The 25,335-nt window shown below is 38.2% G+C and overlaps 1 protein-coding gene across 5 annotated transcripts in view; it reads right to left on the bottom strand.

Annotated features, from left to right (window-relative positions):
• Positions 1–25,335, bottom strand: part of slc4a4a (solute carrier family 4 member 4a) — a 279,906-nt gene that overhangs the window by 194,162 nt on the left and 60,409 nt on the right. For all 5 annotated transcript variants that reach the window (XM_039758567.1, XM_039758571.1, XM_039758568.1 and 2 more), the window contains exon 3: positions 4,270–4,449. In XM_039758567.1, coding sequence (XP_039614501.1) covers positions 4,270–4,449 — 180 coding nt within the window. The remainder of the gene's footprint in view (positions 1–4,269; positions 4,450–25,335) is intronic.

Here is a 25,335-nt window from a genome sequence, read left to right as displayed (position 1 = left end):
AGGAATGAAAAAAAATTTTAACTTCTGACTATCATAAGCCAGCAGTTATACATTTAAGTGAATTTGTAACTGTACAGCTCATCCTACTTGAATGTATTTCCCTGTATTATCTTTTTAAATTGATTTTATTTAAAAACACAAATTGAGAGTTTGTTTCTTCTTAGTTTTACTTAGATGATCCAATTTGCTTTTATAAGCTTATTCTTGCTGTTTTTTACATTTTTAAACATATTACTAAAATAGAATAAGCTTTAACAAACACAAGAGCAATTAAGTTAGGAAAAACCAATGAGTCACACAGTTATTAACAAAGGGACCAATAAAGTAAAAATGCAAGATTCTGAGACGGTCCTCTAATCATCAAGGTGTCTTCTTTTTTGCCCTGGATGTCTCTTAATAGAAGGTCGGTCAGCACTGGAAACTGGGGGTTGGCACACATGTAGCTTCTTAGGAGAATACTTTACACTTCTGCTCAGGCTACAACTCACTCTCTGCCTTCCTGCTATCCTTTATCCATCCATTCATTATCCAACCCGCTATATCCTAACTACAGGGACACGGGGGTCTGCGAACACAGGGCGCAAGGCAGGAAACAAACCCCGGGCAGGGTGCCAGCCCACCACAGGGTACACACACACCAGGCACAATTTAGAATCGCCAATACCCCTAACCTGCATGTCTTTGGACTGTGGGAGGAAACCCAGACACGGGGAGAACATGCAAACTCCATGCTGGGAGGACTGGGAAGCGAACCCGGGTCTTCCAACTGCTGAGGCAGGAGCGCTACCCACTGCACCACCGTCCTTTACTACCTGGCAATGCCTGTCTACTAGGCCACCTATTTGATCATTAAACAATTCAACAGGCTTAATTAATGCAGTATATTTTACAAAATAACTGTAATTTATGATATAACTAATTATGATAACCTTTGCTCTTCATTACATATACACTAATTGAGCAACTTATTAGGATCATTAAACTAATGCTAAATAGGGCCCCCTTTTGCTTTCAAAACAGTATCAGTTCTTCATGGCATGAATTCCATAAAATGTTGGAGAGATTCATTTGGGATTCTGGTTCATGTTGACATGATCGCATCACACAGTTTCTGCAGATTTGTCAGATGCTGAACATTCATACTGTGGATCTCCTTGTTCTACCACATCCCAAAGTAGTTTGGTAGGATTCAGTTCCAGTGACTGGGAAATCCTCTGAAGAACACTGAACACATGCAACCAGTTTGAGATGATTTTTACTTTGTGAGATGGTCAATTATCAGGCTGGATATAGCAATCACAAGATGGGCAAATTGTGGCCATGAAGCGATGCACATGGTCAGCAATGATACTCAAATAGGCTGTGGCAATCAAGTGACGATTGATTGATATTAATAGGCCCAAATTGTGCCAAGAAAATATTCTCCACACCATTATACCATCAACCAGCAGCCAGGGCTGTTGACACAAGGCAGGTTGGGTGCACCCTACCATCTGTGTGCCTCAGCAGAAATCAAGATTCATCAGACTTGGCAGTTTTTTTCCAGTCTTCACCTGTCTAGTTCTGGTGAGCTTGTGCCCACTGCAGCTTCAGCTTTCTGTTCTTGGCTGACAGGACTGGAACCCAATCTAATCTTCTGCTGTTGTAGGCCACCCACCTCAAGGTTTAACGTACATTTTGAGATGTTTTTCTGCTCACCACAGCTATTCTGTGTAGTCATCTAAATTACAGGATTCTTGCTCTCCACGCACACCAAGCTGGCCATTCTACTCTGGCCTCTCTCATCAACAAGGTGTTGCATTCCACATAATTATCACTCCTAAGATATTCTTTTTGTTTTTTACTCCATTCAGAGTAAAGTCTAGAGACTGTTGTGCATGAAAATTCCAGGAGATCAGCAGTTACAGAAATACTCAAACCAGCCCATCTGACACCAATAATCATACCATGATCAAAATCACTGATTAAACAATTGCATAAATAAGCGGATGTTCAGGGGATCTTAATAATTTGATCAGTGAGTGTAATTAATCAAAAGAGCTATATGCAAAAGCATACAGTGAATCAGAATTCTTGAATATGATTAATATGAAATGAAGATTTTGCTAAAAATATGAGTTAGGGAAAACAACTTTGCACTTACTAACCAACAATTTCAGGAAGCAGTGAGCACTTTCTTTAGGTCCACAAAAAACATGAGGAGATGATGATGAAAATGAGGAGAATAATGGATGTCATTTGCTATAATAGAGTGTCTGCCACTAAAGCATTGACATCAGTGGTTAATAAAACAAATGGATATTGCTAAATCTAATAGAAAGGGGAAAATCATCATGCATTTTGGCCAACAATGCAACATAATACAAGGTTCTATTTCTCTATATCTGTCATCTACTTTAAAATAATATTAGATAATGCATGGAAATTGACTACACTTAATTAAAAAAATAATAATAATTTTGCCAATTTGTTTATGTAAACATCACAGGATATCTATAAATTCATAATATTCTATTGAATCATATTCCTGCCTGTTCACTGGGTGGGACTACAATCTTTAATAATTATATATTTTCAAAGATACACCCACACACTGGGGAAGGATAAACAGAAACACCTCTGTCTGATCTGTGCCTGAATATACATGTGCCTCAATTAGCACATCAACAATAATCCAGAATGCCATCAAAACAGAGGCCAAATATCACAGTCAACTCTGTCATCCCTAGAAATATGACCCCCAGCTCAAAAGCTCTCTTTCAACTCATCTGCCAACTAAGTCAGCTTTGGAAGACAGAAGTAAATAAACCTTCACCAAGGAGATGAACATTGATGTCTGGGAGTACATCACAAAGTTAAGGGGCCATATTAGCAGAGCACTCACTGGAAGGCCCTGGCTCCACTGCCATCTCCCAGTGTTTGTCTGTATATAAAGGGCCGAGCATTCACAATAGCCTTTGATGAATCCTAGTAAGACCCCTCATGAAAGCAGAGGGTACATCATTTTCTAGCAGTTCCACAAGTCTCAGATAACTTGTTAGGGAATGTGTTTTCCAGTGCTGCAATGAACAATCCTCAAGAGACAGGCCTCTAGACAGGTAGGTACATCTTACCATTGTTATATGGTTTCATATGTCTCATGGATTTGTCCATACACACACGGTTTATTTGATCTCCAGCCTCATTTTTAGAGTGTGAAACCCCATGATAACATTAAACATGGCTTCATCTCACATAATTCTCAGCATACAACACAGACTTAAACTGATCAAGAAGCTAAACTCACTTCAGATAACCAACAATGATACCAAGTCAAGGTAAATTATAGCCTGTTCTGAGCCCTTATGCCTTAATTTAAGAAAATAGTTAAGCAATGAAAGATTCCTATCAAGCTAAAAAACATTTCCCAAGATGAAACAACTTAGACCAGTACTCACTGCCCTGAACCATTGCTTATAGCAGGCAAACACTTTAACCTAACATCTCTTTCCTAACATAAAGAGGTTTGTCCATTTTATTATTAAGCAGATTATTGATGAAGAAAACAACATGAAGTTATGTAGATGTTAAAGGATCAACTGTCTGAAGGCCACTCTGTCAAAATCTGTCAAGAGGAACCAAGAAAAACAATTGCCTCTATGAGCGACATTAGCCTCCTGTGTTATAACAGCATTGAGTGTAATCAAATTTTCATTTTCAATTTCATTTTCTTTTTCTTTCTTTCTTTCTCACATGTTGGCCTGACTTTGCAAATTATCAAGGTTTTTTGACAACACCTTTTTCTGTTTTTAGAAGCATTAGTGTTCTTATTTGAAAATGTCATTCTCCATCCATCATGAATGTAATAATATAATTTCTTATAACCACTCATAAGAAAAGAGCTTTGGCATGAAAATAGGATCAGATGATGTCCTCGGGCATGCTACAGAGCCTTTAAGCTCTCCAAGCCACATTTCCTCTTAATGCTATTGACTTCTGTGCACAATGACGACCATCAAGTCACTCAGTACCATTAGTGGGCTTGTTATTTCTATTTTAAAGCTCATTCATGTCTGTATAAATATTCTCAACCAACAAGAAATAACCCAGTTATGTATTTCGACTAAAAGGAGTCAACCCAACCCCTTTGCTACAAAGCTTTAAAGTATTGACAGCTAAAGGCCATTGAGGTGACATTAATTTACAAAATGAAGATGAAATACATTTCTCAGTTCAACTGCAATACCACACAAACAGTAATTGAACTGACAGGTATTTCTGAGTACTTACTGAGAGGTTTGAGAATACTGTTGCCAGCCTCGTCGTTGTTTTCCACATCTGACTTGTCAGAAGTGTTTTCTGTTACTTTCTCTTTTTCTTTTTTGTCCTTGTGTCCTGTTCTCCTCTTGTGGCGTCTTCTCCGTCGGTAACTCTTTGGAACATGCACCCCAATATAAATGGTGTGATGCCCTGGCAGGAAGAAAAAAGACATGAATTGAAAGAGATGGCTAAAAATGTGCCTGGATATACACCTCAGATGTCCAACTCTTTAGGACACCAGCTACTATAAAAACAGAGAGGCAGGCAGGGCAGAAGCATGTGTAACTGCATAGTAAGTGCATCTGAATAATGCATCTAGAATTAATATATCCACAACTCAATGTGTAGTGTTGTCAATGAGGAAGACGATTTTAAAACATTGGAACCTAACTCCTTGAACTTCATTTTCAGTCCAGGAATTTGGATTAGACCATGTGAGCACAGCATATTGACAGCAAAGCTGTTTCTTCTCGTATTTCACATACTTACTCATACTCTTGCTCACTTTACACACACTCATATTCCTCTGGCATAGAAGGCATATAAGCACAAAACCCTTCTTCAGATGTGAAATATTAATATCCAAGTCTATTTTGTAATATTATCCAGTCACAATATGGGAAGACAAACTATGTCATAGCAGGAAAATATTTAAGCAAAGTTGCATGTATTAAGATGGCAAGAATAGAGTTAAGGAGATTTGGCTCACATGCAGCAGTAATTAATGTGTTAATTATAGTTAATTTTTATTGCCCGTAAATCTCTTATTAAAGGTGGCACAGTGGCATAGTGATTAGTGCTGCCATCTCAGTACCTCAAGGAGTCTATGTTGGAATATGTGTATAACTGTAAATTTGTGGGTGTATGAGTGAGGACGAGTGTGCCCAGACATGGCTGGGTCTGATGTTGCCAATTGAATGCATACTTAAACTATAGCAGTTTCACAAGTGAAGCAGACATTTTATCAAACTGATTCCAAAATTACTTACTGAGACATTTTAGAGAACTCATACTTTCAATGATTAATTCAAGGTCTGAATAATCGAAGTACATTAAAAAGAAAACAACTTTGAAAGTTTACTGGTGTAGGTAACACCCAAAGATATTCCAAGATCTATCAAATGAGTTACAAAGCACTCAAATTCTACAAATCTGGAGTGTATACAGAACTAACTCAGCTGGTAAGAATTGCCTACAAAGTCATATATTTTATGAGGTAAGCCCTCAAAAACAAAATGGACGAACGCTGCATAAAACTAGTACACCTTCTTGAGGTACTAAAATCACAGAAAATGACAGTGTTCATTGACACAGCAAAAAAAAAATTTAACATTTTAACTTTTTTACAATTATAGCGCACAATGGAAGTTTCATGTCATAGTTTCTCCATACTACTTGTGTTTCAGAACAGTTCACTCAAGTATGTTTGGGCCCAGCCACTACCTGGATGGGAGAACATCTAGGAAAAGGTAGGGTAGCTGTTGCCAGAGGTGTTTGTAAGGGGGGCACCTACCCTGTGGTCTATGGGTGGATCCCAATGTCCCAGTGTAGTGATAGGGACACTGTCCTGTAAAAATGGCGTTGTGCTTTGGATGAGATGTAAAACTGCGGTCCACATTCTCTGTGGTTATTAAAGATGCTTGAGCATCTTTCAAAAAGAGTAAGATTTATCCCAATCTCCAGGCTAAACTGCCCATCACGGCCTTGTCCATTCTGGCCCCCTAATCATCCCCTGCCCCTTATTGGCTAACTATCTCTCTAACACCTTGACCACCTAATAGCTATTGTGTGGTGAGCGTACTGTTGCAATAATGGCTGCTGCCACATCATCCAGGTAGGAGCTAGACATTGGTGGTCGTTGAAGTGGTTCCCCTCTGTCTATGTAAAGTGGTTTGAGTAGTGAGTGCTACATGAATAATTATTATTATTATTGTTCCATTATTGTGCATTTTGATCAAATCTCAGTATTGCTTGTCCCATTAACCTCGGGAATCACTGAATAACAGCAACAGTTCAGCCATTCCTGGTCAGGTTTTCAAGTATGCAAGTTTCTGAGAGATATATTTCATTCTGTTACTCTCCAAATTTTGCACAGTAGTACAAATGAGCACCTCTACACACATATACATTAGTTTTTCTTGAGTACCACAGTTCAGAGCAGATTTGTTATGCCATTAATTACTGATCTCAATATTGCAAAAATGACAGGATAGAGGAGTGGAGCAGATGTCATTCACTTGCTAATGCTGATTCTTGATAGGAAATCTAACAAAACAAATGTACCTTTTGGATTCAAAACAGAAGACTCCTTCTGCCTTTATTACTGCTTAGAAAGGAGGAACATTTTGTACTTGTCCTAAGTTCCTTATTTGCATGCTGCTCTGTGCTTTAAGAAACAGCAATAGACAAGTATTGAATGCAGCCTACTTAGCTTCTCTGAACTCAGTCCTTACAACTGAGTTTGCTCTTTTCAGTTTGTGCTTCATTCTTTACTGATCATTATTCTTAACTACATCTGCTGTTGAATTTAAAATAATATCTTTTAAAAAATGAGACCAGCTTCCCCACAGCACCAGAATCCTGGCTTCGAATTCTGGCTCGGTCACTCTTTATGTCAGTTGGGAATATTGGCTCCAGTGTCTGCATGGGTTTTCCACCTGTCAAGTCAAGTCAGGTTTTCCTCCCCATACCAAAAAAATGTTTATTAGGTTATTTAAATCCTGAAAACTGGCCTAGTGTGTGTGAGTGTGGCCTGCAATGGAAGGATTCCTGCCTCGCCTCTAGCACTAAACAGAACTGTAAGAGCCATTTTCCTAGTTCTATAAAATGTATGAATATTTACTAGATGATAATGCATAAAATATGGGAGGTTCCTAAAACCCCCGTGAATAGAATTGAGTTGGTATTTTCCTGTCATTTCTTAACAGTTTTGGAGTAAACAATGTTCTTTAGTGTTTTGCCTTACCTTGTGTAAGGTACAGAGGCATACGGTTTTTTAACCGTGTCCTTGAAAGAATTCTTTTTATGCTCGCGTTCGTGCTTATGCACAGAACTGAGCTTGGCGCATATCTAAGTGCCAACGGCCTAAGGGTCTTTTGAGTGTAAAGTAACTCGTAAATTAAAAGATCTAAGTTTTGAACCGTATGTTTAAAGCATACCGAAGAAGAAATAAATAACCTTTAAGTACAGAAGTAACCAAAGCTTCATAAGAAAAACTAAGTTTATAGAAGATACATTTTTCCTTTTTTTTTTGCCTTTATTCTTTGTGTGTAACTATTTTTCTTTTTATTCTTGTATGGATTATTTGCCTTTAACTTTCACTAAATATTTTTAAAACAAACTTTTGGACTGAGATTTCTTTGACACGCGTCTTACCCGTGCCTGACTTCACCTTACGCAAAGCGGCTACAAGAACTTTGTAAGATGATGTATCTATGGATCTTTATAAAATGTGAAAATTAACTTAAAAGTGAAATGTTCATCTTTAAAGGTTAATTTTACCTGGAAAATGGAAAGCCTTGGTGGCCTTACAGGACTAAGAATCTGGGTCTGGTTGTGGTCATGGTTGTGAACACAGCGAGATACTAGTTTTAAATGAACTCATACAGTGTTAAAGTAACCCTTCAAATCTGTAAACTGGAACAGAGCATTTCCATTTAGACACTTTAAGTGTGTGGTGCTGTGCATTAGGGGTCTGTGGTGGTGCAGGAAGTTTTAGTAAAAACAGTATGGCTCGGGCTTATGGATGCGGATGCGCTCTGCTGCAAAGCCATGTGGCCACGGTGTGTTCAATGGAGAAACTAACTGATTGCTTGTTGATGTGAAGGCACAATCGTCTCATCTGTTCCTCATTGACACTCTACAGGTCATTAAGCAAAGAGTCTGCAACCACAAAGGTATAAAAGAACCTGAGTGGGAAAAAGAGAGGATATAGAGAAAAGGAGACATAAAGGAGGAAAAAAATCAAAAGAGATGGTATCGAGAAGAGCAGAGAATGGATAAGAGTGTGAGTTGGTGAAGTAGACCAGAGTCAAGGTGGTCAAGTGGCCCCACAAGAGAGCAAGGGAATGGTTTGTTCCTATTGAGTAATTTGGAGGAGCAACAGCAATTCCAAAGACAAGTGGCAGGATGAAGGAGGCTGGCTCTGAGTGTTCCAGTGATGACCAACTGTGGTGGCTGAAATGACAGAGATTGAGGACCTGATGTCTTAGCCCCGCTACAAAAACTTGATGGATGAACAGGGAGGAGAGAAGAGAGAAAGAGACACACAGAGACTCACATGAGAACAGAGAGAAATAAAACCTGATTTTAACTCTTTGAGTTTAGAATTTGATATTAACTCTGGTTTGGCTTTAATGATTTACTTATTTATTGACTGATTTTGACTCTCTCAAAGAGCACTGGTTTTATGGATTATCTATGTGTTTATTTATTGAATACAATGCACTGAGCACTTTTTGATGCACTATATGTGTAGTTTATGTGTCCATCCTCGGTTTCGGTTCAAGAAGAGGCCAAGGCTGCAGGCACCCGGGCATCAAAAAGCGTTAATTTAGCACTGGTGATTTTTGGTACATATGTGTGCTGTGTGTGTGTAGGGGAGGGTTCTCTATTCACTCCAGTTTAGGATAATCTGGGGTTCTAAGCTGATCTAGTATGACTAACCATTTGTTTGTGTATATGGGGGCTGTGTGATGGGCAGACATTCCACAGGGGGTTAGTTCCTTTCATGTGCTTAATGATTCTGGGAAGTGCCCAATTTCTCCTTTCTACAGATAAAACATTCACAAGATGGACTGATAGGAGTACAGCAACTGCCACTTTAATTTACATCTCAAAAAACAGCATGTTGCACAATAATTATTATTTTTCTTTCTTTTAACTACAGCATGCAATACACAGTTATAGTCAACTTCAGCATGGTAAAAATGGTAGTTTATACTCGCATAATTTTACATACACTTATGACAGTAATCACTGATTTGCAGTTATGTAGTTCAGCACAAAAATCTTCTGCCATATGTCGAAATAATCTGCCAACATACTGTATATCCTCACTGGACACATAATACCTTCTCCATTCTGGAAAATGACACAGGAACAGGACCATTAGCCCTCACACCATTAGATTCAAGGACAGCTATTACCTTCAGGTCATAAGGCCCTGTAAAACAGTTATATTAACGACTGCATAAACATATGTCATGTGATGTATATATTGCCTTGTGCTGTAGTCGTGATCTGTTGTTTGTTTTTTACGGCTGTCACTAGTCTTTGCAGGAAAAGCAGGAAAGGCTTTTATTGTATTGTGAACATATGGCAATGAATGTGTACTCTGTAAAACTAAATCCTAGATATGGGTCACTCTGCCAACTAGCATTCAAAATTTAGGATAATGTAACGCCAAAGCCAAGTTGGTTATGCTGTTGTCTATTTTTCCAAAGGATTAAGTAGTAAGCACCAGAATGAATAGCTCTTCTTTATTTCTCATTGTCACTAACACGCTGAAAATTCTAAGGGTTCCCACTTTGCTCTCTGAATTCTATAGTCACCAATGAGCCTTCTCAGATAACTCATGGTACTGAAATTGTGCATACTGTTGTTAGCTAAGACCTTTGATATTTGCAGTCATGTCCAAACTAGCTTTGAATTCTCGTTTTCATCACCTCTAAATGTATAGATACAGTAACCAAATCTGGACAGCTGAATAGAAATGACAAATGTGGATGCCATGAACATACTTTCCCATTTAAAAATCATCTGTGCCTTATTTAAAAAATAAACATTTAAAAACAAATACTTCTTGTCTTTGTTAGTTGGATTCTCTTTTTGATATTTACACCTAAATGGCATGGACAGAACATTTCTGTCTCAAGCACCTGAAGAAAAACAGAACAAAAACCAAGCAGTCTTTTCTAGTTGTTCAGTCATTTTATGAAAGATTCAATTGTTTATACAGTAAGATTACATGATCATTTTATGAGTAATTATAATATAGTATAAGATGGAGCGATGAGTGAATTGCATGTAAGGTACATAATGACAGAGACAGGCAGCAAAACCAACAGTATACAGTAGCACAATTAAGGTGGTAAGGGCACCAAAAAATAAAACAATTAAGGGATTCACAATGAATAAAAGTGTTAAGGGGAGACACAACCAGGGTTACGTGGCTTGCAGGAGAAACATAAGTGCCAGAGAAAAAGAGATCAGGTAAGTGAGATCACTTGTAACAGGCCCGAAGGTTAAAATGCTACAAGGAGTCATACTCCAGTTTGGTGTGTATTACATCAACTAAGGATGAATGTTAGTTAAACTGCCCTGATAGCACTGTTTCCCAGGGCAGCAGGCCCCAATATCAAATGTACTTCTGCAAAGCAATGAGCATAGAAGGCACTGGCTAATTAGGGGCTCTTAGTGGCTTCCATAAAGGCCAAACTATATCTCACAATTCACTTGGTGATAGCAAGGATTCCTGAGAGCTGATTACTGGAGCTCTGATGTTAACTGGAAAAATATGACAGTCCAGAACCAGGTAGGTTCAGTGCATAGAAGCATCAAAGCTCAAGTCAGGTCAAGTGAATTTTATTTATAGAGCATATTTAAAACAACATAAGTTGAATAAAGTGCTGTACATCTTCCATTAATACACCAATACATATATTAAAAAGCTAAGGCAAAAATGTAGATTTTCAGGCAGGATTTAAAAGTGACCAAAGTTGGTACTGGCCTAAAATAAAAAAGAAGACTATTCCAAAACATAGGGGCAGCTACTGCAAAAGTATGGTCCCCTCTAAGCTTAAGGCTAAACCTCGGCATGACCAATAGGTGCTGCTCAGAGGACATCACTGATCATGAAGGACAGTAAGGGTATAATGGATCAGTATGTTAAATCGAGGGACTTAAAAACAAACAGTAAAATTTTAAACTCAATCCTGTAGCGAGCAGGAAGCCAGTGAAGAGAAACTAAGACTGGTCAGATGTGATGCTGTTTTCGTGTGCCTGTTAGAAGCCTGGCAGCAGCATTCTGGACTAGCTGAAGACGAGCAAGACATGACTGATTAACCCCAATGTATAATGATTTGCAATAAGTCCAGCCAAGAAGAGACAAACACATGAATTAGTGTTTAAAAATTATGTACAGATAGAAAGGCCTTGACCTTAGCTAATAACCTGAGCCGATGAGCTCAATATAATATTAGGAAGGTAAGGCCGAGCAAGAGTTCAAATACCAGGTTGCTAGAGTGGCCAATGTGTTTTACTGTATATATTTTTAAATTTTTATTTTAATTTATAACTTCAGTACATCATCCTACCTTCTCCAAAAATCTGAGTTTGAATTCTTGCCTGGGAACTTCCTGCCTTCCCAATTATATGTGTATTTTCCTCAGGATGCTCCATTTAAGTATCATTTTAGTAAGATGTGTGTTGTTAAATTAAACTGGTATAAATAAGTAATGTTGTGTGCATGATTATCAAAACCTTGATATTCCAGGGATAATTCCTGTCTTGTGCACAATGTTCCCAGGACTGACTCTGGATCTGCAAATGTGAACTGAATAAATGAGTTTAAAAAATGAAAGAATTCATATGCAGTTCCTTGAAAAAGTATTCAGCTCCCAAATCTTTTTCACATAAATGATTGCTGTAACCTGGGATTTTAATCAGTTTGACTGGATTTTTCATTGGTAAACCAAGCACTATTTTTCATAGCGCTGCCCAATGAAATTCCAAAGACTTACTTGTCCACAGTTTGCATGTACTTACACTCCCCTTGTTTAGGGTCTGGTGGAACCATCTATTATAGCAAGTATTCTTTTTAGGATGAGTCTTTTTTAATTTTGCACAGCATGATGTAGATTTGCCTGTTAGCTGTGCCAGATTAGTTGGGGAGGAGTGGTGGACAGCAAATGACAGGTCTTTCCATGAAGATAGAGTCAGGATGCTGACTAGACCACTCAGTGGCATCAAATTTCTTAATTTTAGGTCACTCTATTGTTGCTCGGGTATTGTGCTTTGAGTCATTGCCCTGCTCAAAGCTTTCCAGCAGAGGTTGTCAGGTTTTCTTCCAGGTTCTGTCTGTATTGAGCAGCATTTATCTTTTGATTGATTCTGAGAAGGTTGCCATTCCCTGCTGCTGAAAAGCAGCGCTACAACATGATGCTAGTGCCACCACCACATTTTTCAGTGAGGATGGTGTTACCTGGCTGATGTGCAGGGTTAGATTAATGCATATTGTTTAGTGGTCAAGTTAAAATGTTCCACTTAAGTTCTTCAGACCACAAGGCATTCTGCACACAAGTGACATTTGCAAATTTTTATGGTCATTTATTTTACATCCAGGTCTAGGCAGTGTGGCTGTAGCTGCATATTTTGTCCACCTACATCAGATGGACTGCACTAAGCTCCAGGGTATGTCTAATTATGGTCTTATACCCTTCCCCATATCTATATTACACATTAATTGAATCTCTTATTTGTTTTGAATGTTCTTTTATCTTTGTTTTGGTTTGCTTTGTGGAAAATGTCTACTGTTCTGTTGGACCTCAGTGAGAGAGGGGATATTTATCCTTATGAGTTCATTTACAACAGGTGATCCACCAACTTCCAGTACAGGGGGTGGCAATCAGTAATTTAGGTGAGCTGGTAATACATTGCTATATACTGTATTTTGCTTTTAGAAACACTGCCTAATTTGATTTGGTATGATTTGTACTGTTTTCCAGTTCAGCTGGAAAAATCCTTACTTTATTGTAAGTTTAAAATCTAAGACAATACAATGTGAAAATAGTTTTGGTGGCTAAATTCCGTTTTAAGGCACTGTATGTATATTTTTAATTTCATTCAGCTACTCCTCTGGACAGTGAGAATCAAAGCCACTAAACTGAACACTTGCAGCTGAGGCACTTCATTGTCAATAAAGAGAAACTAACTTTCAAAAGATGTGGTTTCTTGAAAGTTTATATGGGAGAATCAATTCAGTCCAGTCTTCCAAACAAGTCACTTTCAGGGTTTTCTAATTAATCAAGAAAGATTTTTGGAAATCATATCTGAAAATATAACTAAGTTGGGGCATCATTAGCTTTCAAAGTCAAAGTGTACAACACTGCATTTGCAGTATCAGGACTCCAGAATCTGAACCTTAATCTAGGGGATAGCTCTTAATAATGTCTAGGAAGTGCACCGCGGATGTAAGTGTAGTATTTTAATGCATCAAAAAGTATTTTTCTTTTTAAAAAGAGGGATATATTTAAATTGAAGATGCTGTCCACTGTCACAGATAATTCTATGGGTGTTCACAAATAAATAAAGATCAAGTCAAGGTTCTTAAATAAGATGTAAATGGTTCTAGACTACAAGTCATGATAAGGTTTATAATTCAAGGGATGACATTTTTAAGACAGCAAGTTTATTTCTTAATGTATGTGACAGATCAAATAATGATTTTCAGGTGAAGTTGAGTGTCATCAACATGCCTATAGTCATGTAATTTTCGAGCCCGGTTAATCAAGAGTAGGGGCACGGTGGTCTAGACCTAGCAAAGGGCACAAGGCAGAAACAAATTCTAGACAAGGTGCCAATCCATCACAGGGTGCCACACACACACACCCACACACCAAACACACACTAGGGCTAATTTAGCATCTCCAATTCACTTGACTTGCATGTCTTTGGATTGTGGGAGGAAACCCACACAAACACGGTACTCACCACCCTGGTCGTGTTATTGCCACGCAGTAGCTTAACTAGTGTGCCACAGTGCGGCCCATATACATCTGGTATATAAAGTAAATCATGAATTGCATATATCAGGAGAAGCAGGACAGCAGAAAGAAGCTCAAACGAAATTCTTTAGATATGAAAGTTCAATTAGACACACAGCCAACAAAGTGAGTTCAAAGATAACAACACTGTAAAGAGCTCCGTTTCAGAGCTGTAGTGGCACCAGACTTAGACAGATGCTGGGTAGGTGAGGAGAAATTAGGGTTTGAGGTGAACTGCAAGATTTGGGATGAAAGAGAAGGCCATAGAGTAGAATGGCAAAAATTTCAAGCAGAGTAAAAATTCATGTAAAACCATCTTTCTGTGTTTGTAGTATTCAGGTTTCTATATGAATATTTTCAAACTATTCAGACATTTTAGACCCTTTCCCATAAATCGTATACTTTTGTATTTTATTTAATCAGCAATAGGAAATGGTTTATTCTTTAATCAAACAAGAAAATCCTTGCTTATTTATTACAGAATACTGTTCATGATATTATTAACCTAAGAACACAAAGCCCGTTAAAAAAAAAAAAAACAACATTATGTGCTTAATGGTAGCATTAATCATTCCATTGAAACTTTGAGGGAGTTCACACAGTGAGAATGAACACAAAACAAGACTGTAAAGTCAAGCTTTGGGTGTCAATTGTTTCCTTTTAGACCACTGGGAGGAGACCTCTGTAATTTAACACAAAGTAAGGAAGTGAATAAATGCCAAACACTTCCATAATGAAATTTATACAGGAACCCCTAAGCTCTGCTATGGAAAAAAGATATTTCAGTAATTACCATTCCTCAGGGTGCATATCCTGCCGCGCTCACTTTCTGCAATGTTTTGATCAGCAGTATGAATGACTGTTACATTTCAAGAAGCAGTTAATTTATTTATAGCGGCAGAACCACATACTGTATTACTCAATCCTGAGTATTAAATACGTCTCTATAAATGAAACATGTCTACTACAATTACTTAGACATGGCTACTTTGATATATTTAATATTATGAAAATGTAAATAGTCCCTCAAAACACGGCACAATACATTTCAGGCATTTTCCAAAAGTGCACTGCAAACTGTAGTGGTACTAACAGATTCTGTATTGTTGTGAATATGTGATTATTCCTGCATTTAACTAAAACGACTGAACGTGTTTCATTGAGTAGTGGGGTGTCATCACCAGCTGGTACTGAATATTGATGACAGTAGCTTCCATTTACCTCAGCATGCTAAGTTCTTTCTTTCTGCTCCATGCCAGGGTTAGTCAATATAAGCCCATAGGTTTGAGTTCAGGAGGGAATAAGAGGAGTGGCAGGTGCTGAGCGACAATACCTTTTACATCATAACAAATACAGTTTGTGGAAAAAGTGAAGAGGCTCATGCCTCCTGATGCATAAAAAAAACAAATATTAAAATTAAATGAAGAAAAAAAAGCTTAAGCAAGGGAGAGAAAGATAAGGCAGCAATGTACACGTACAAGGTTTTTTAGATGTTTTACATTTTTGAGAGATGAAACCAGAGCAAACCTGGACGTTGGTCAAAAACTGATAACAAAATAATGAATGTTCTTTTTGGAAATAGTTGCTTGGTAATTTTGATCAAAGTAGCATACAAAGGAGCATACATTTTAAAATCTGTTAATGATAAATATACCAAACATTTACAGAAGTTGACAGAAATAAAACAGCAACTTCATGTTACAGTTTTGAAAAGAGCAACAATGTCTCACAGATTTTATTTAAAAGGAAAGGAAGGAGTATAACTCTCTGATATTGTTTCCTTATTTTTAAAGAGGCTGCTTCCAGCAAGATGTCTCACGTCTTTATTGCCATAGGTTAAAGCTAGTTTATTTCTGCTACTGTTTACTGTTTAAGTTTCCAGAGTAACAGAGACTGGGGAATATGCCCAATCAATAAGGATGATGGCAGGCTGCCATCACACCCATGTGGCATGCTAATAAGGTTCTGAGCTGGAGTGACTGTTTTATAACAAATGAAGACATCACCTTCAACTCAAAATAAACGTGGAGGGGGCTTTAAATATTAAGTGTACATGTCAAAGTCTTTCAAGTGTCCTCCTTGGTTATGTACGCCGTTTTCTAAAACCTTTCTTTCCTGATGTGCAGAGAATGGGGTATCTTTAATATTTATGTCATTGCATGTGTTCTGTCATGAAATTCTTCCTGTTCTTAATGCTAAACTTTAACTTGTGGATGTGTTTTTCTTTGTAACAAATTTTAAAATAAAGCTCATTAAGAAAACTTGAGCAGAATAACAGATTTTTTTCTTTTCACAATTAATTTTAAAAAAACTAAGAGATGTTAGGTATCAAAATCCAAGATCCATGAATTTTATAACCACTTTAACTGAGTTCAGGGTCATGGAGTCAAAGCTTCTCATGGCAGCAAAGGCAAAGTGCCAATCACCAGGCAATCCCACATACTGTATATACGCCATTCCGCCACTTTAGGCCAATTTAGAGTCATCAATCAACATGGGTGCCAACTTGTGATTAACATTGGGGGTGAAGAAAAATATTGCTTGAGTTCAGTTATTGGTGTCAAAAGACTCAGCAGCAGAGGACAGCAGTAAAGCTTTGGTGCAACTGAAGATTTAAAAACTTAAGACGCATTTGAGGAATCTGGTGTTTGATACACAACTGTGAGGAGGTTTTTAATACTTGCTGAAAGGCATCATATGGTACTTTGGAGCTTTTTTCATTTTTTGAATCATGGGGAATGTGCATGCTATTTAAAATAACAACAATATTGATGTGAATTCTTTGCTTGAAACTTGTATGTGTAGTGCTTAATATTTCATAACACTAAAATAACAACTACAGCAGTTACAATAGCAGTAATAATAATAATAATCCTTAAGTGGAGTAGCTTAGGAATCACAAACACATCAAGATAACACATAGCATTCAGCATAATAGCACAGATGTAACTCTAGGCTTTGAATGCATTGCTAAAGTTTGATTTAATTCAAAGTCAAATTAAAAGTGCCTGTCAAATGGATTTACATACAAAATTCCATTAAAACTTGGCAAACATCATCTCTCATTGTCCACTATCATTTCTGAATAAATTGATGATACTCTTCACTGAAAAATGGCTCTATATTTGGTGTTGTGTTTGAAAAATTTCCTGATATCTTGTGTTAAGCGGATGGTGATGTTAAGTATTTTCTGTGAATGCCGGCTTGGACACAGAAAACAGGAATCAAGAGTCAATGTTTAATTAAAGATGATTATTGGGTTTCAATTGCATCTATTTCTGTAATTACATTGGGCTGGAGAGTTTACTTCAGGGACCTAAATTAAATGTATATGTTTATGGTTTATCTGGATGCTTTAATATGATTACAATCCCGCTGTCACTGTCACTGCACGCTACCAATTAGACTGACGGATCAAGTACAGATCTGCCTTTATAAATATCCTGTATCAGACCCAAATACGTCAAGTATGCACTTTTAAACTCAGTTTTATCATCATGACTTTTCTCTTGCCTCACTCCAGATCTGGGGGCCAACTTTAGGATAGATGGCACCTATGATAATTTTTTGAAAACATTAAGACATTTGGCATGTAAGAGGAAAACTGCAGTAACCATGAAAAAAATCATTAAGATATGGACTGAATGTGCAAACTCAAGACTGGACAACAACTTAAAACTTGAAAAATACAAACATTATCACACTAACAGAAAGAAGCGGACCCCTTCTATGGAAGTCTTTACCCACCAGATATAGTGCCATAGGCAAAACATTTGGAACTTTAAGGCTGTTAGGACATCAGGGAAATGCGATAAAATGGAGAAAAACAAGTTTTCACTTCAGGATTTGAAATTTGAAATGGGCAAATGAAAAAAGTGAGGACACCTTTATTTTAAAATTAAAAGAGGGTCTTTGCAAAGTGAACCTAGGTGTTTTGTAAGCACATCGATATACTGTAGGTTAAACAAATCAATCACTCAGTGCCCACTGTGGTGGTCACTGAAGCAGCCATCTTATGAATTAAAATCTAAATGCTTGGTCAGTAGGTGACAGCATTAATAATGTTGAATGAAACATGCATATAGTACTACACAGGTTAAAAAATTCAAAAACAAAAGAAATAATGATAAAAACAAGACAAAAAGAAGACCAAAGGACAGCGAAGCAAATGTGAGACAATAAAACAGAACTAGAGAGACTGCGATCTAAAACCAAAGTTCCTTTCATAATTGTGGTGAGTAGCAAAATCCCGTTTACAGTACGTATATTAGTCCAACCAAACCTACCTCTTGCTAAAGTGGCACGGCTGTGAGCAAAAATTTATGCACAGCAGTAATAATCTTCAAACTTCACTGCTGGCAAGTTATTCAGTCGCACAAAACACATATGCAAAGAAAACCATGCAGGACATGGGACCTCCACTAATCGAGTTGAACTCTTCTTAAACACACATCAAGGTCTAAAGTCACTGTAACCTTTCAAGGAGGCAGTTGCGTCATCTCTAGAAATCCAACACTTTTTTAGCGGTTAAATGAATGAAACAGTGAAACAAAATGATGTAGTTATGAAAAATAAATCATCTCTCACACCCAACTGCTGACGCATTAAATTATAGAATAAAGAAAATCAAATAGGTTCTCATCATACAGAGAAAAGAGCAAGGGATACTCTATGGTTTTCAGGACAACAACTATTGTTAGCTAATTATGTCTAAGTAATAAATACTTAATAACAGTAAGACGTTTTGAGAACAACTCATTCTCTGTTCATTAAATGTGTCTGGAGCACATACAGACAGTATGTGAATGTGCTGTAAGTATAAACAGACACATATTATGTGGAGGATTAGCTACGTACCATAGGTTTCCATTTTGATCCTCAGGAGTGTTAGCATGCAATTTTGTGTTTGTCTAAAATTTTAAACATCTACTACCGCAAAACCACATGAATGTCAGTCAGTTTCTAACCCGCTTAGTCCTGAATAGGGTTTCAGGGATCTGGTGGAGCCTTTTCCACCTAGCATAGGGCACAAGGCTGGAACAAACCCTGGACAGGGTGCCAGACCATCAACAGGTGAACAAACACACATCCATCCCAGCCACACACTAGTGCCAATTTAGGATCGCCAATTCACCTAGCCTGCATGTCTTTGGACTGTGGGAGGAAACCCATGCAGACATGGAGAGAACATGCAAACTGCACACAGGGAGGACTCAGGACATGAACCCCGGTCTCCTTACGGCAAGGCAGTAGTGCTACCACTGCACCACTGTACCACCCTATGTGAATGGGCAAATTAAATGAATTGAAGAAAGTTACAAGAGCTCACCTGGCAGCCTGATAAATATATAGATTATAGATCTGGTAAATAGGTATAGATTATCTTTTAGCTGTCAAATTATTCTTAAAGGATTTTAAACATTCTGGTAAGATTTTTTTTTTTTGTAAGCCAGAAAAGTTAAATTGATTTTATAAATCAGCTTGTCCCTATTTAAACAAGGTGTGTAGTACTCTATAATTGTGGTGGTAGGGTGGTTAGTGGTGCTGACTCACAGCTATAGAAGACTGACTTTGAATATCAGTTTGGTCTGGACTCTCATATCTGTGTGGGTTTTTCTTATTTAGTCGGGATTGCCTCTCACATCACAAAGAACTATGTGCTAGTTTAAGTGGCCAATCTTCACTGGTTTGGGGGGACAATGCCCTATGATTGTGCAGTGACCCACTTAGGATTGGTTCCTACCTTGCATCAAATATTGCCAAGACAGACTTCAGCTCCAGGCAATCCTGTAACTTAGTCAAGCAAGAACACACAATGGATGGTTGCACATAAATGACACAGAATCATTTATTGGGTACAGGGGTGACCAATTAAACGCAAAGATAAGGCCTGAAAAAGGCCTTTAGAAATGTGGTTTGCATCTTCAGGTGGACATAGTGCCCTTTAGACTGTGTTTTTGTATTAAACAGCAAACACCCAGAAATTGAAGAAATAACTGTAGCATGGGTGCTTTTAAGTGTTAATGAAACTATTGCTGATGCTAGGACTGAACACACACATATGGATAAAGAGTATTATCTTAATAAACCATATTGTAATTAATGTCAAAAGTACAGTCAAAAATTACATTGATTTGAAATGAATACCTACTACTCAGGTGATTCCATTTTTAAATATCAAAATCCATTTTCAGTTCCATGCTACTGGCTTTTATATTATGGTTACCTATCATCTCAACTCTTAGAAATGAATATAAGGCAGGATTCAAACCTACATGAACACCAGCTTTGTTGAAGCAACATACATACACGCAGCATCCTGGGGTAAAATAATATGGACTGCAAAGTCTAGGCAAAAGCAACAAAAATCACAGACACAACACACAAAATTCATTCCTGCAATGACTTTGAAAGACCTTTGCCAAAGCAACATTAACAGTTATACCTCCATGAAGCTAAACATTAAAACCTTTTCTGCAAATGTTCAGTCTTAACAAGGCGATTATCAAGAAGATAAGCACAACATGGATGAACAGCAGTGACATGTGGCTTCCATTAAAGGGTATTGAGGGGATCGTACCAGGTCAAAACTTTAAACTGTTACAATCCAGCAGATACACTTGAAGAAGACATGTCAGGTATGCATTAATTACTTTGCAGATCCACGAGTATACTTTAGTTTGCCCCACAGCTTAGTACAGGACAAGGCAAGATTTTTTTATTTAAACCTGCCAAAGAGAGTAAACTAAACTGGTCATACTGTATAATAATCAAACATGATGGACTGATGTCATGTTCAGCATTGGTCCTTGTCTTGTATGTAATGATATCCAGTTTTCTGCAACTATGGATAAAGAAACAACTGGATAAAGAAGGCTTATAAAGCTGATAGACCAATGGACAAGGAGATATGAAATTAGTACCTATGCACAATATTTTATTTTAAATTAGAATTACAGTAAGTCATACATTTTACAGTAGCTTTCAACTAGGTATTATTAATAGTGATTTTGAAAAAATAACTATTTCTTGTTTAATTAATACCAGAAGATATAATTCTATTTAAAAACCTGCCAATGATATTAACTACTACATGTATAATTTATAAGCAAAAAACAAATAAGCTAACTTATTAGTGATGTAATAGAAACTGAATTTAAAGGTTCAGCATGAAATATTTACATTCAATGATTATGCTAAAAAGGCAGAAAAGACAGTGCATGAAAAAATGATGTGGCAGGCTAGTCCATTTTGCTGAAATTCCATTGCTGCAACTCAAAATCATACTCAGTTGTTTGTATGGTCCCCACGTGCTTTTATGTATGCCTGACAATGTCATGGGGGATCTCCTCCCAGATGTGGACCAGGGCATCACTGAGCTCCTGGACAGTCTGAGGTGCAACCTGGTGGTGTCGGATGGACCAAAACATAATGTTCCAGAGGTATTATATTGGATTTAGGTCAGAGGAGCGTGACAGGCAGTCAATGGTATCAATTCCTTCATCCTCCAGGAACTGCCTCCATAATCTTGCCAAATGGGGCCGGGCATTCTTGTGCACCAAGAGGAACTCGGGACCCACTGCATCAGCAATGGGTCCAAGGATTTCATCCCAATACCTAATGGTAGCCAAGGTGCCGTTGTCTAGCCAGTAGAGATTTGTGCGTCCCTCCATGGATATGCCTCCCCAGACCATCACTGACCCACCACCAAACCGGTCATTCTGAACGATGTCAAAGGCAGCATAATGTTCTCCACGGCTTCTCCAGACCCAGGGTGAACCTGCCAATTCTGGTATCCTATGGCAAATGCCAATCAAGCTCCACAGTGCCGAGCAGTGAGCACAGGGCCTACTAGAGGACATCGGGCCCTCAGGCCACCCTCAGTCTGTCTGCTCTGATTGTTTGGTCAGAGACATTCGCACCAGTGGCCTGCTGGAGGTCATTTTGTAGGGCTCTGGCAGTGCTCATCCTGTTCCTCCTTGCCCAAAGGAAAAGATACCAGTCCTGCTGATGGGTTAAGGACCTACTACAAGGGGCCCTGTCCAGCTCTACAACAGCCTGGAATCCTCCATGCTCTTGAGACTGTGCTGGGTGACACAGTAATCCTTCGGGCAAGAGCACGCATTGATGTGCCATCCTGGAGAAACTGGACTAACTGTGTAATTTCTGTAGGGTCCAGGTATCTCCTCATGCTACCAGTAGTGACATTTATCATAGCCAAATGCAAAACTAGTGAAAAAACAGTCAGAAAAGAGGAGGAGGGAAAAATGTCAGTGGCCTCCACCTGTTTAACCATTCCTGTTTTGGGGTTCATCTCATTGTTGCCCCTCTAGTACACCTGTTCTTAATTTCATTAACAGCAAAGCAGCTGAAACTGATTAATAACCCCCTCTGCTACTTAACTGACCAGATCAACATCCCAAAAGTTTCACTGACTTGACGCTATACTCGGATTAAAAAGTGTTCCTTTAATTTGTTTTGAGCAGTGTATTGTGAGAACCTGAGGCACACAATAGGAGCAAAGATGGTGCACAAATATATCAAGGGAGAGGATGATCCGAGTAATAGAATCCAATGTGGGTAGTGGGAGTGCACTGCTACTGTAGGAGACAAATTAAAGGAAGTGGACTGTGCATGGATATTAAAACCAAATCTTTAACAGGAATATAAATCTAAATAAGACTATACATTCTCCAGTCATTTACAAGACGTTCTATGACAATACTATTTTATATAGCACACTCCACGCTTCTTTAGAAGTACAATGTGAACCCCACTGACAACACTTCAACCATTACATAGGTGGAAATCATTATAGTTGGAGCACATTTAAGGAATCAGAGGTGCGGACTTGCAGGTCTCGTCCAGTGTTTCAGAGTCTCATGCAAGAACACCCTGATGCATTACTCAAAACCAGAAAAAAATGGCACAGATAAAGAAGAGCTGACAGTTCTATGAGAGAAATTGTAAAAGCCTTACTGAAACCTTAAAGAAGAACAGTTCTCAAAAATTCAGTCTGCGCCTCACACTAGTCCAACTGACACTAAGGACTACAGAAGGTCAAATCAGGTGATTGTTGACAGACATAGACATATAAATTCATAATGTCTTTTTAAACAGATGGGATCTAAATGGCCAGGTCATACAGACACTACGCAATTAACTTGAAGGATGTCTATACTTGGAAATGGGAGGATCGGGCACCTAGAACAGGCCAAACTTACTGCTAGGGGGAATGCAACAGTAGTTATTACGGATAAAATGAAAATGATCTTGCAAAGTACTAAATACAGAAAATTTTACATTTGCAGACACCCCAAGAACAGAGTGCAACTAAAAGTGTCAAATTAAGAATTGCTTTTACTTATAATCTGCCACCATTCTGCCTTGACTCTGTACATCCTGCTTCTGCATATTACTAGGATTACTTTTCCTCTTGGCATTAATATGCCCATGCAATGAACTATAAAGACATCAAGTTATGGGGTTCGAAGTGGAAACCACAGATTCTGACTTGGACTGTTCATAGAATCAACAGTTGTACACCCATTGTTTCAGGCTGTGATGGTGAAGTTAGGGCCAAGTCTTTAAAAACTTTTAACAAAACTTTCAATTTATCAGTCAGTTCACATCATCATCCTTACCTCACATTACTTTGCAGGTTTTCTAGGCTCAGACTCCATGAAAGAAAGAAGAACGCACCAATATTAGAGACACTTAGGGTAGAACCACTGCTTCTCTGGATTAAGAGGAGCCGTGTTGAAGTGGTTTGGGCATGTAGGTAGGATGCCATCTGGGCACCTTCCATGGGGGATGTAGAAGGTGTAATCTACCAGTAAAAATCAAGTGGTAGGTCAAAGACATGTGGCACAGATTATATCTCTTGACTAGCCTAGGAGAATCCAGGAATTTCCCCAGAAGTAGCTGAAAAAGGTACAAGAAATAGGGTGGCTTCTTTAGTTTAGCTTGGTATGTTGCCACCATGAGCCTCATAGGAAAAGTGAAAATGAAGGAATGAATACATAAACAACCATTCTTTTGTAAGGTTTCTTTTATGTACTTCATCCATCCATCAATCCATCCATTATCCAACTTGCTATATCCTAACTACAGGGTCACAGGGGTCTACTGCAGCCAATCCCAGCCAACACAGGGCGCAAGGCAGGAAACGAACCCCGGGCAGGGTGCCAGCCCACCGCAGGGTGCGCAGACTCACACCCACACACCAAGCATACACTAGGGCCAATTTAGAATCGCCAATGCACCTAACCTGCATGTCACTGGACTGTGGAAGGAAACCGGAGTACCCGGAGGAAACCCACGCAGACACGGGGAGGACATGCAAACTCCACACATAGAGGACCCGGGAAGCGAACCCGGGTCTCCTAACTGTGAGGCAGCAGCACTACTCACTGCCGCCTATGTACTTCATACGTATCTCAAATAAATTTAAACATACAGAGCATCACAATTTTATCAAAACACATTTTACATCATACAACTTAAACGATTTACTACGAGTAATAAAACACGCCAATGGAAGCCTAACTTGAAGCTATTTTTTCCAGTTTAAGACCCGCAGCCCATTGGCTATAACATCAGCAAAATAACTGAGGAATACCAGGTTGAATCTCAATTGATGGCTCTATTAAGTTTGTTAATAGCGTAATGCAGCTGCAATTAATGGATAAAGGAACAAGAAACACAGCTGCCAAGACTGTTTATGTTATATTGACTATACAGAGAGGCAACTATACTCTTTGCTTCTCGAAAAGTTCCCAGGATGCCTGTTCTACAAACTTTCAAAAACATACCAATTATAAAAATTAGTCAACTGGCCTTTAGTTACAAAAAGCTTGCAAAAAGCTTCTCACTCTCTTATTCAAGATATCATTAGATATTTTTGGCAGAAATTTATTAATAATATCCTCCATCACTTTGGGTGCTGTAATAGAATTATTAAAGATGTAGCTTGTACATTCTTATAGAATGTACAATCAAAGCTTGTTAAAAAAAGCTGCCCATTTACAAAACCCATGGATTACTCAGGGCAGCCTTTCTGTTTAGTTATGTGCCACTTACAATTACTGTCATGATAATAGAACAGGTTGCACAGTTGCATTCTCCTTTAATCTTCCTTGACAACAATGCTCAATCCCTGATCTCAAAGTACTCGAACTTAAAAGAATCTGCATACACTTATTGAAAGAAAGAACATTGAAAAATAAGCAAAACTACACTCCATGCACATGCTAGGTAAATTAAGCAAGGT

Source organism: Polypterus senegalus, chromosome 7, assembly GCF_016835505.1.
Source record: "Polypterus senegalus isolate Bchr_013 chromosome 7, ASM1683550v1, whole genome shotgun sequence".
Classification (NCBI taxonomy): domain Eukaryota; kingdom Metazoa; phylum Chordata; class Cladistia; order Polypteriformes; family Polypteridae; genus Polypterus; species Polypterus senegalus.
Note: the sequence above shows the minus strand (reverse complement) of the source record. Positions and strands in the feature narration are given on the sequence as shown.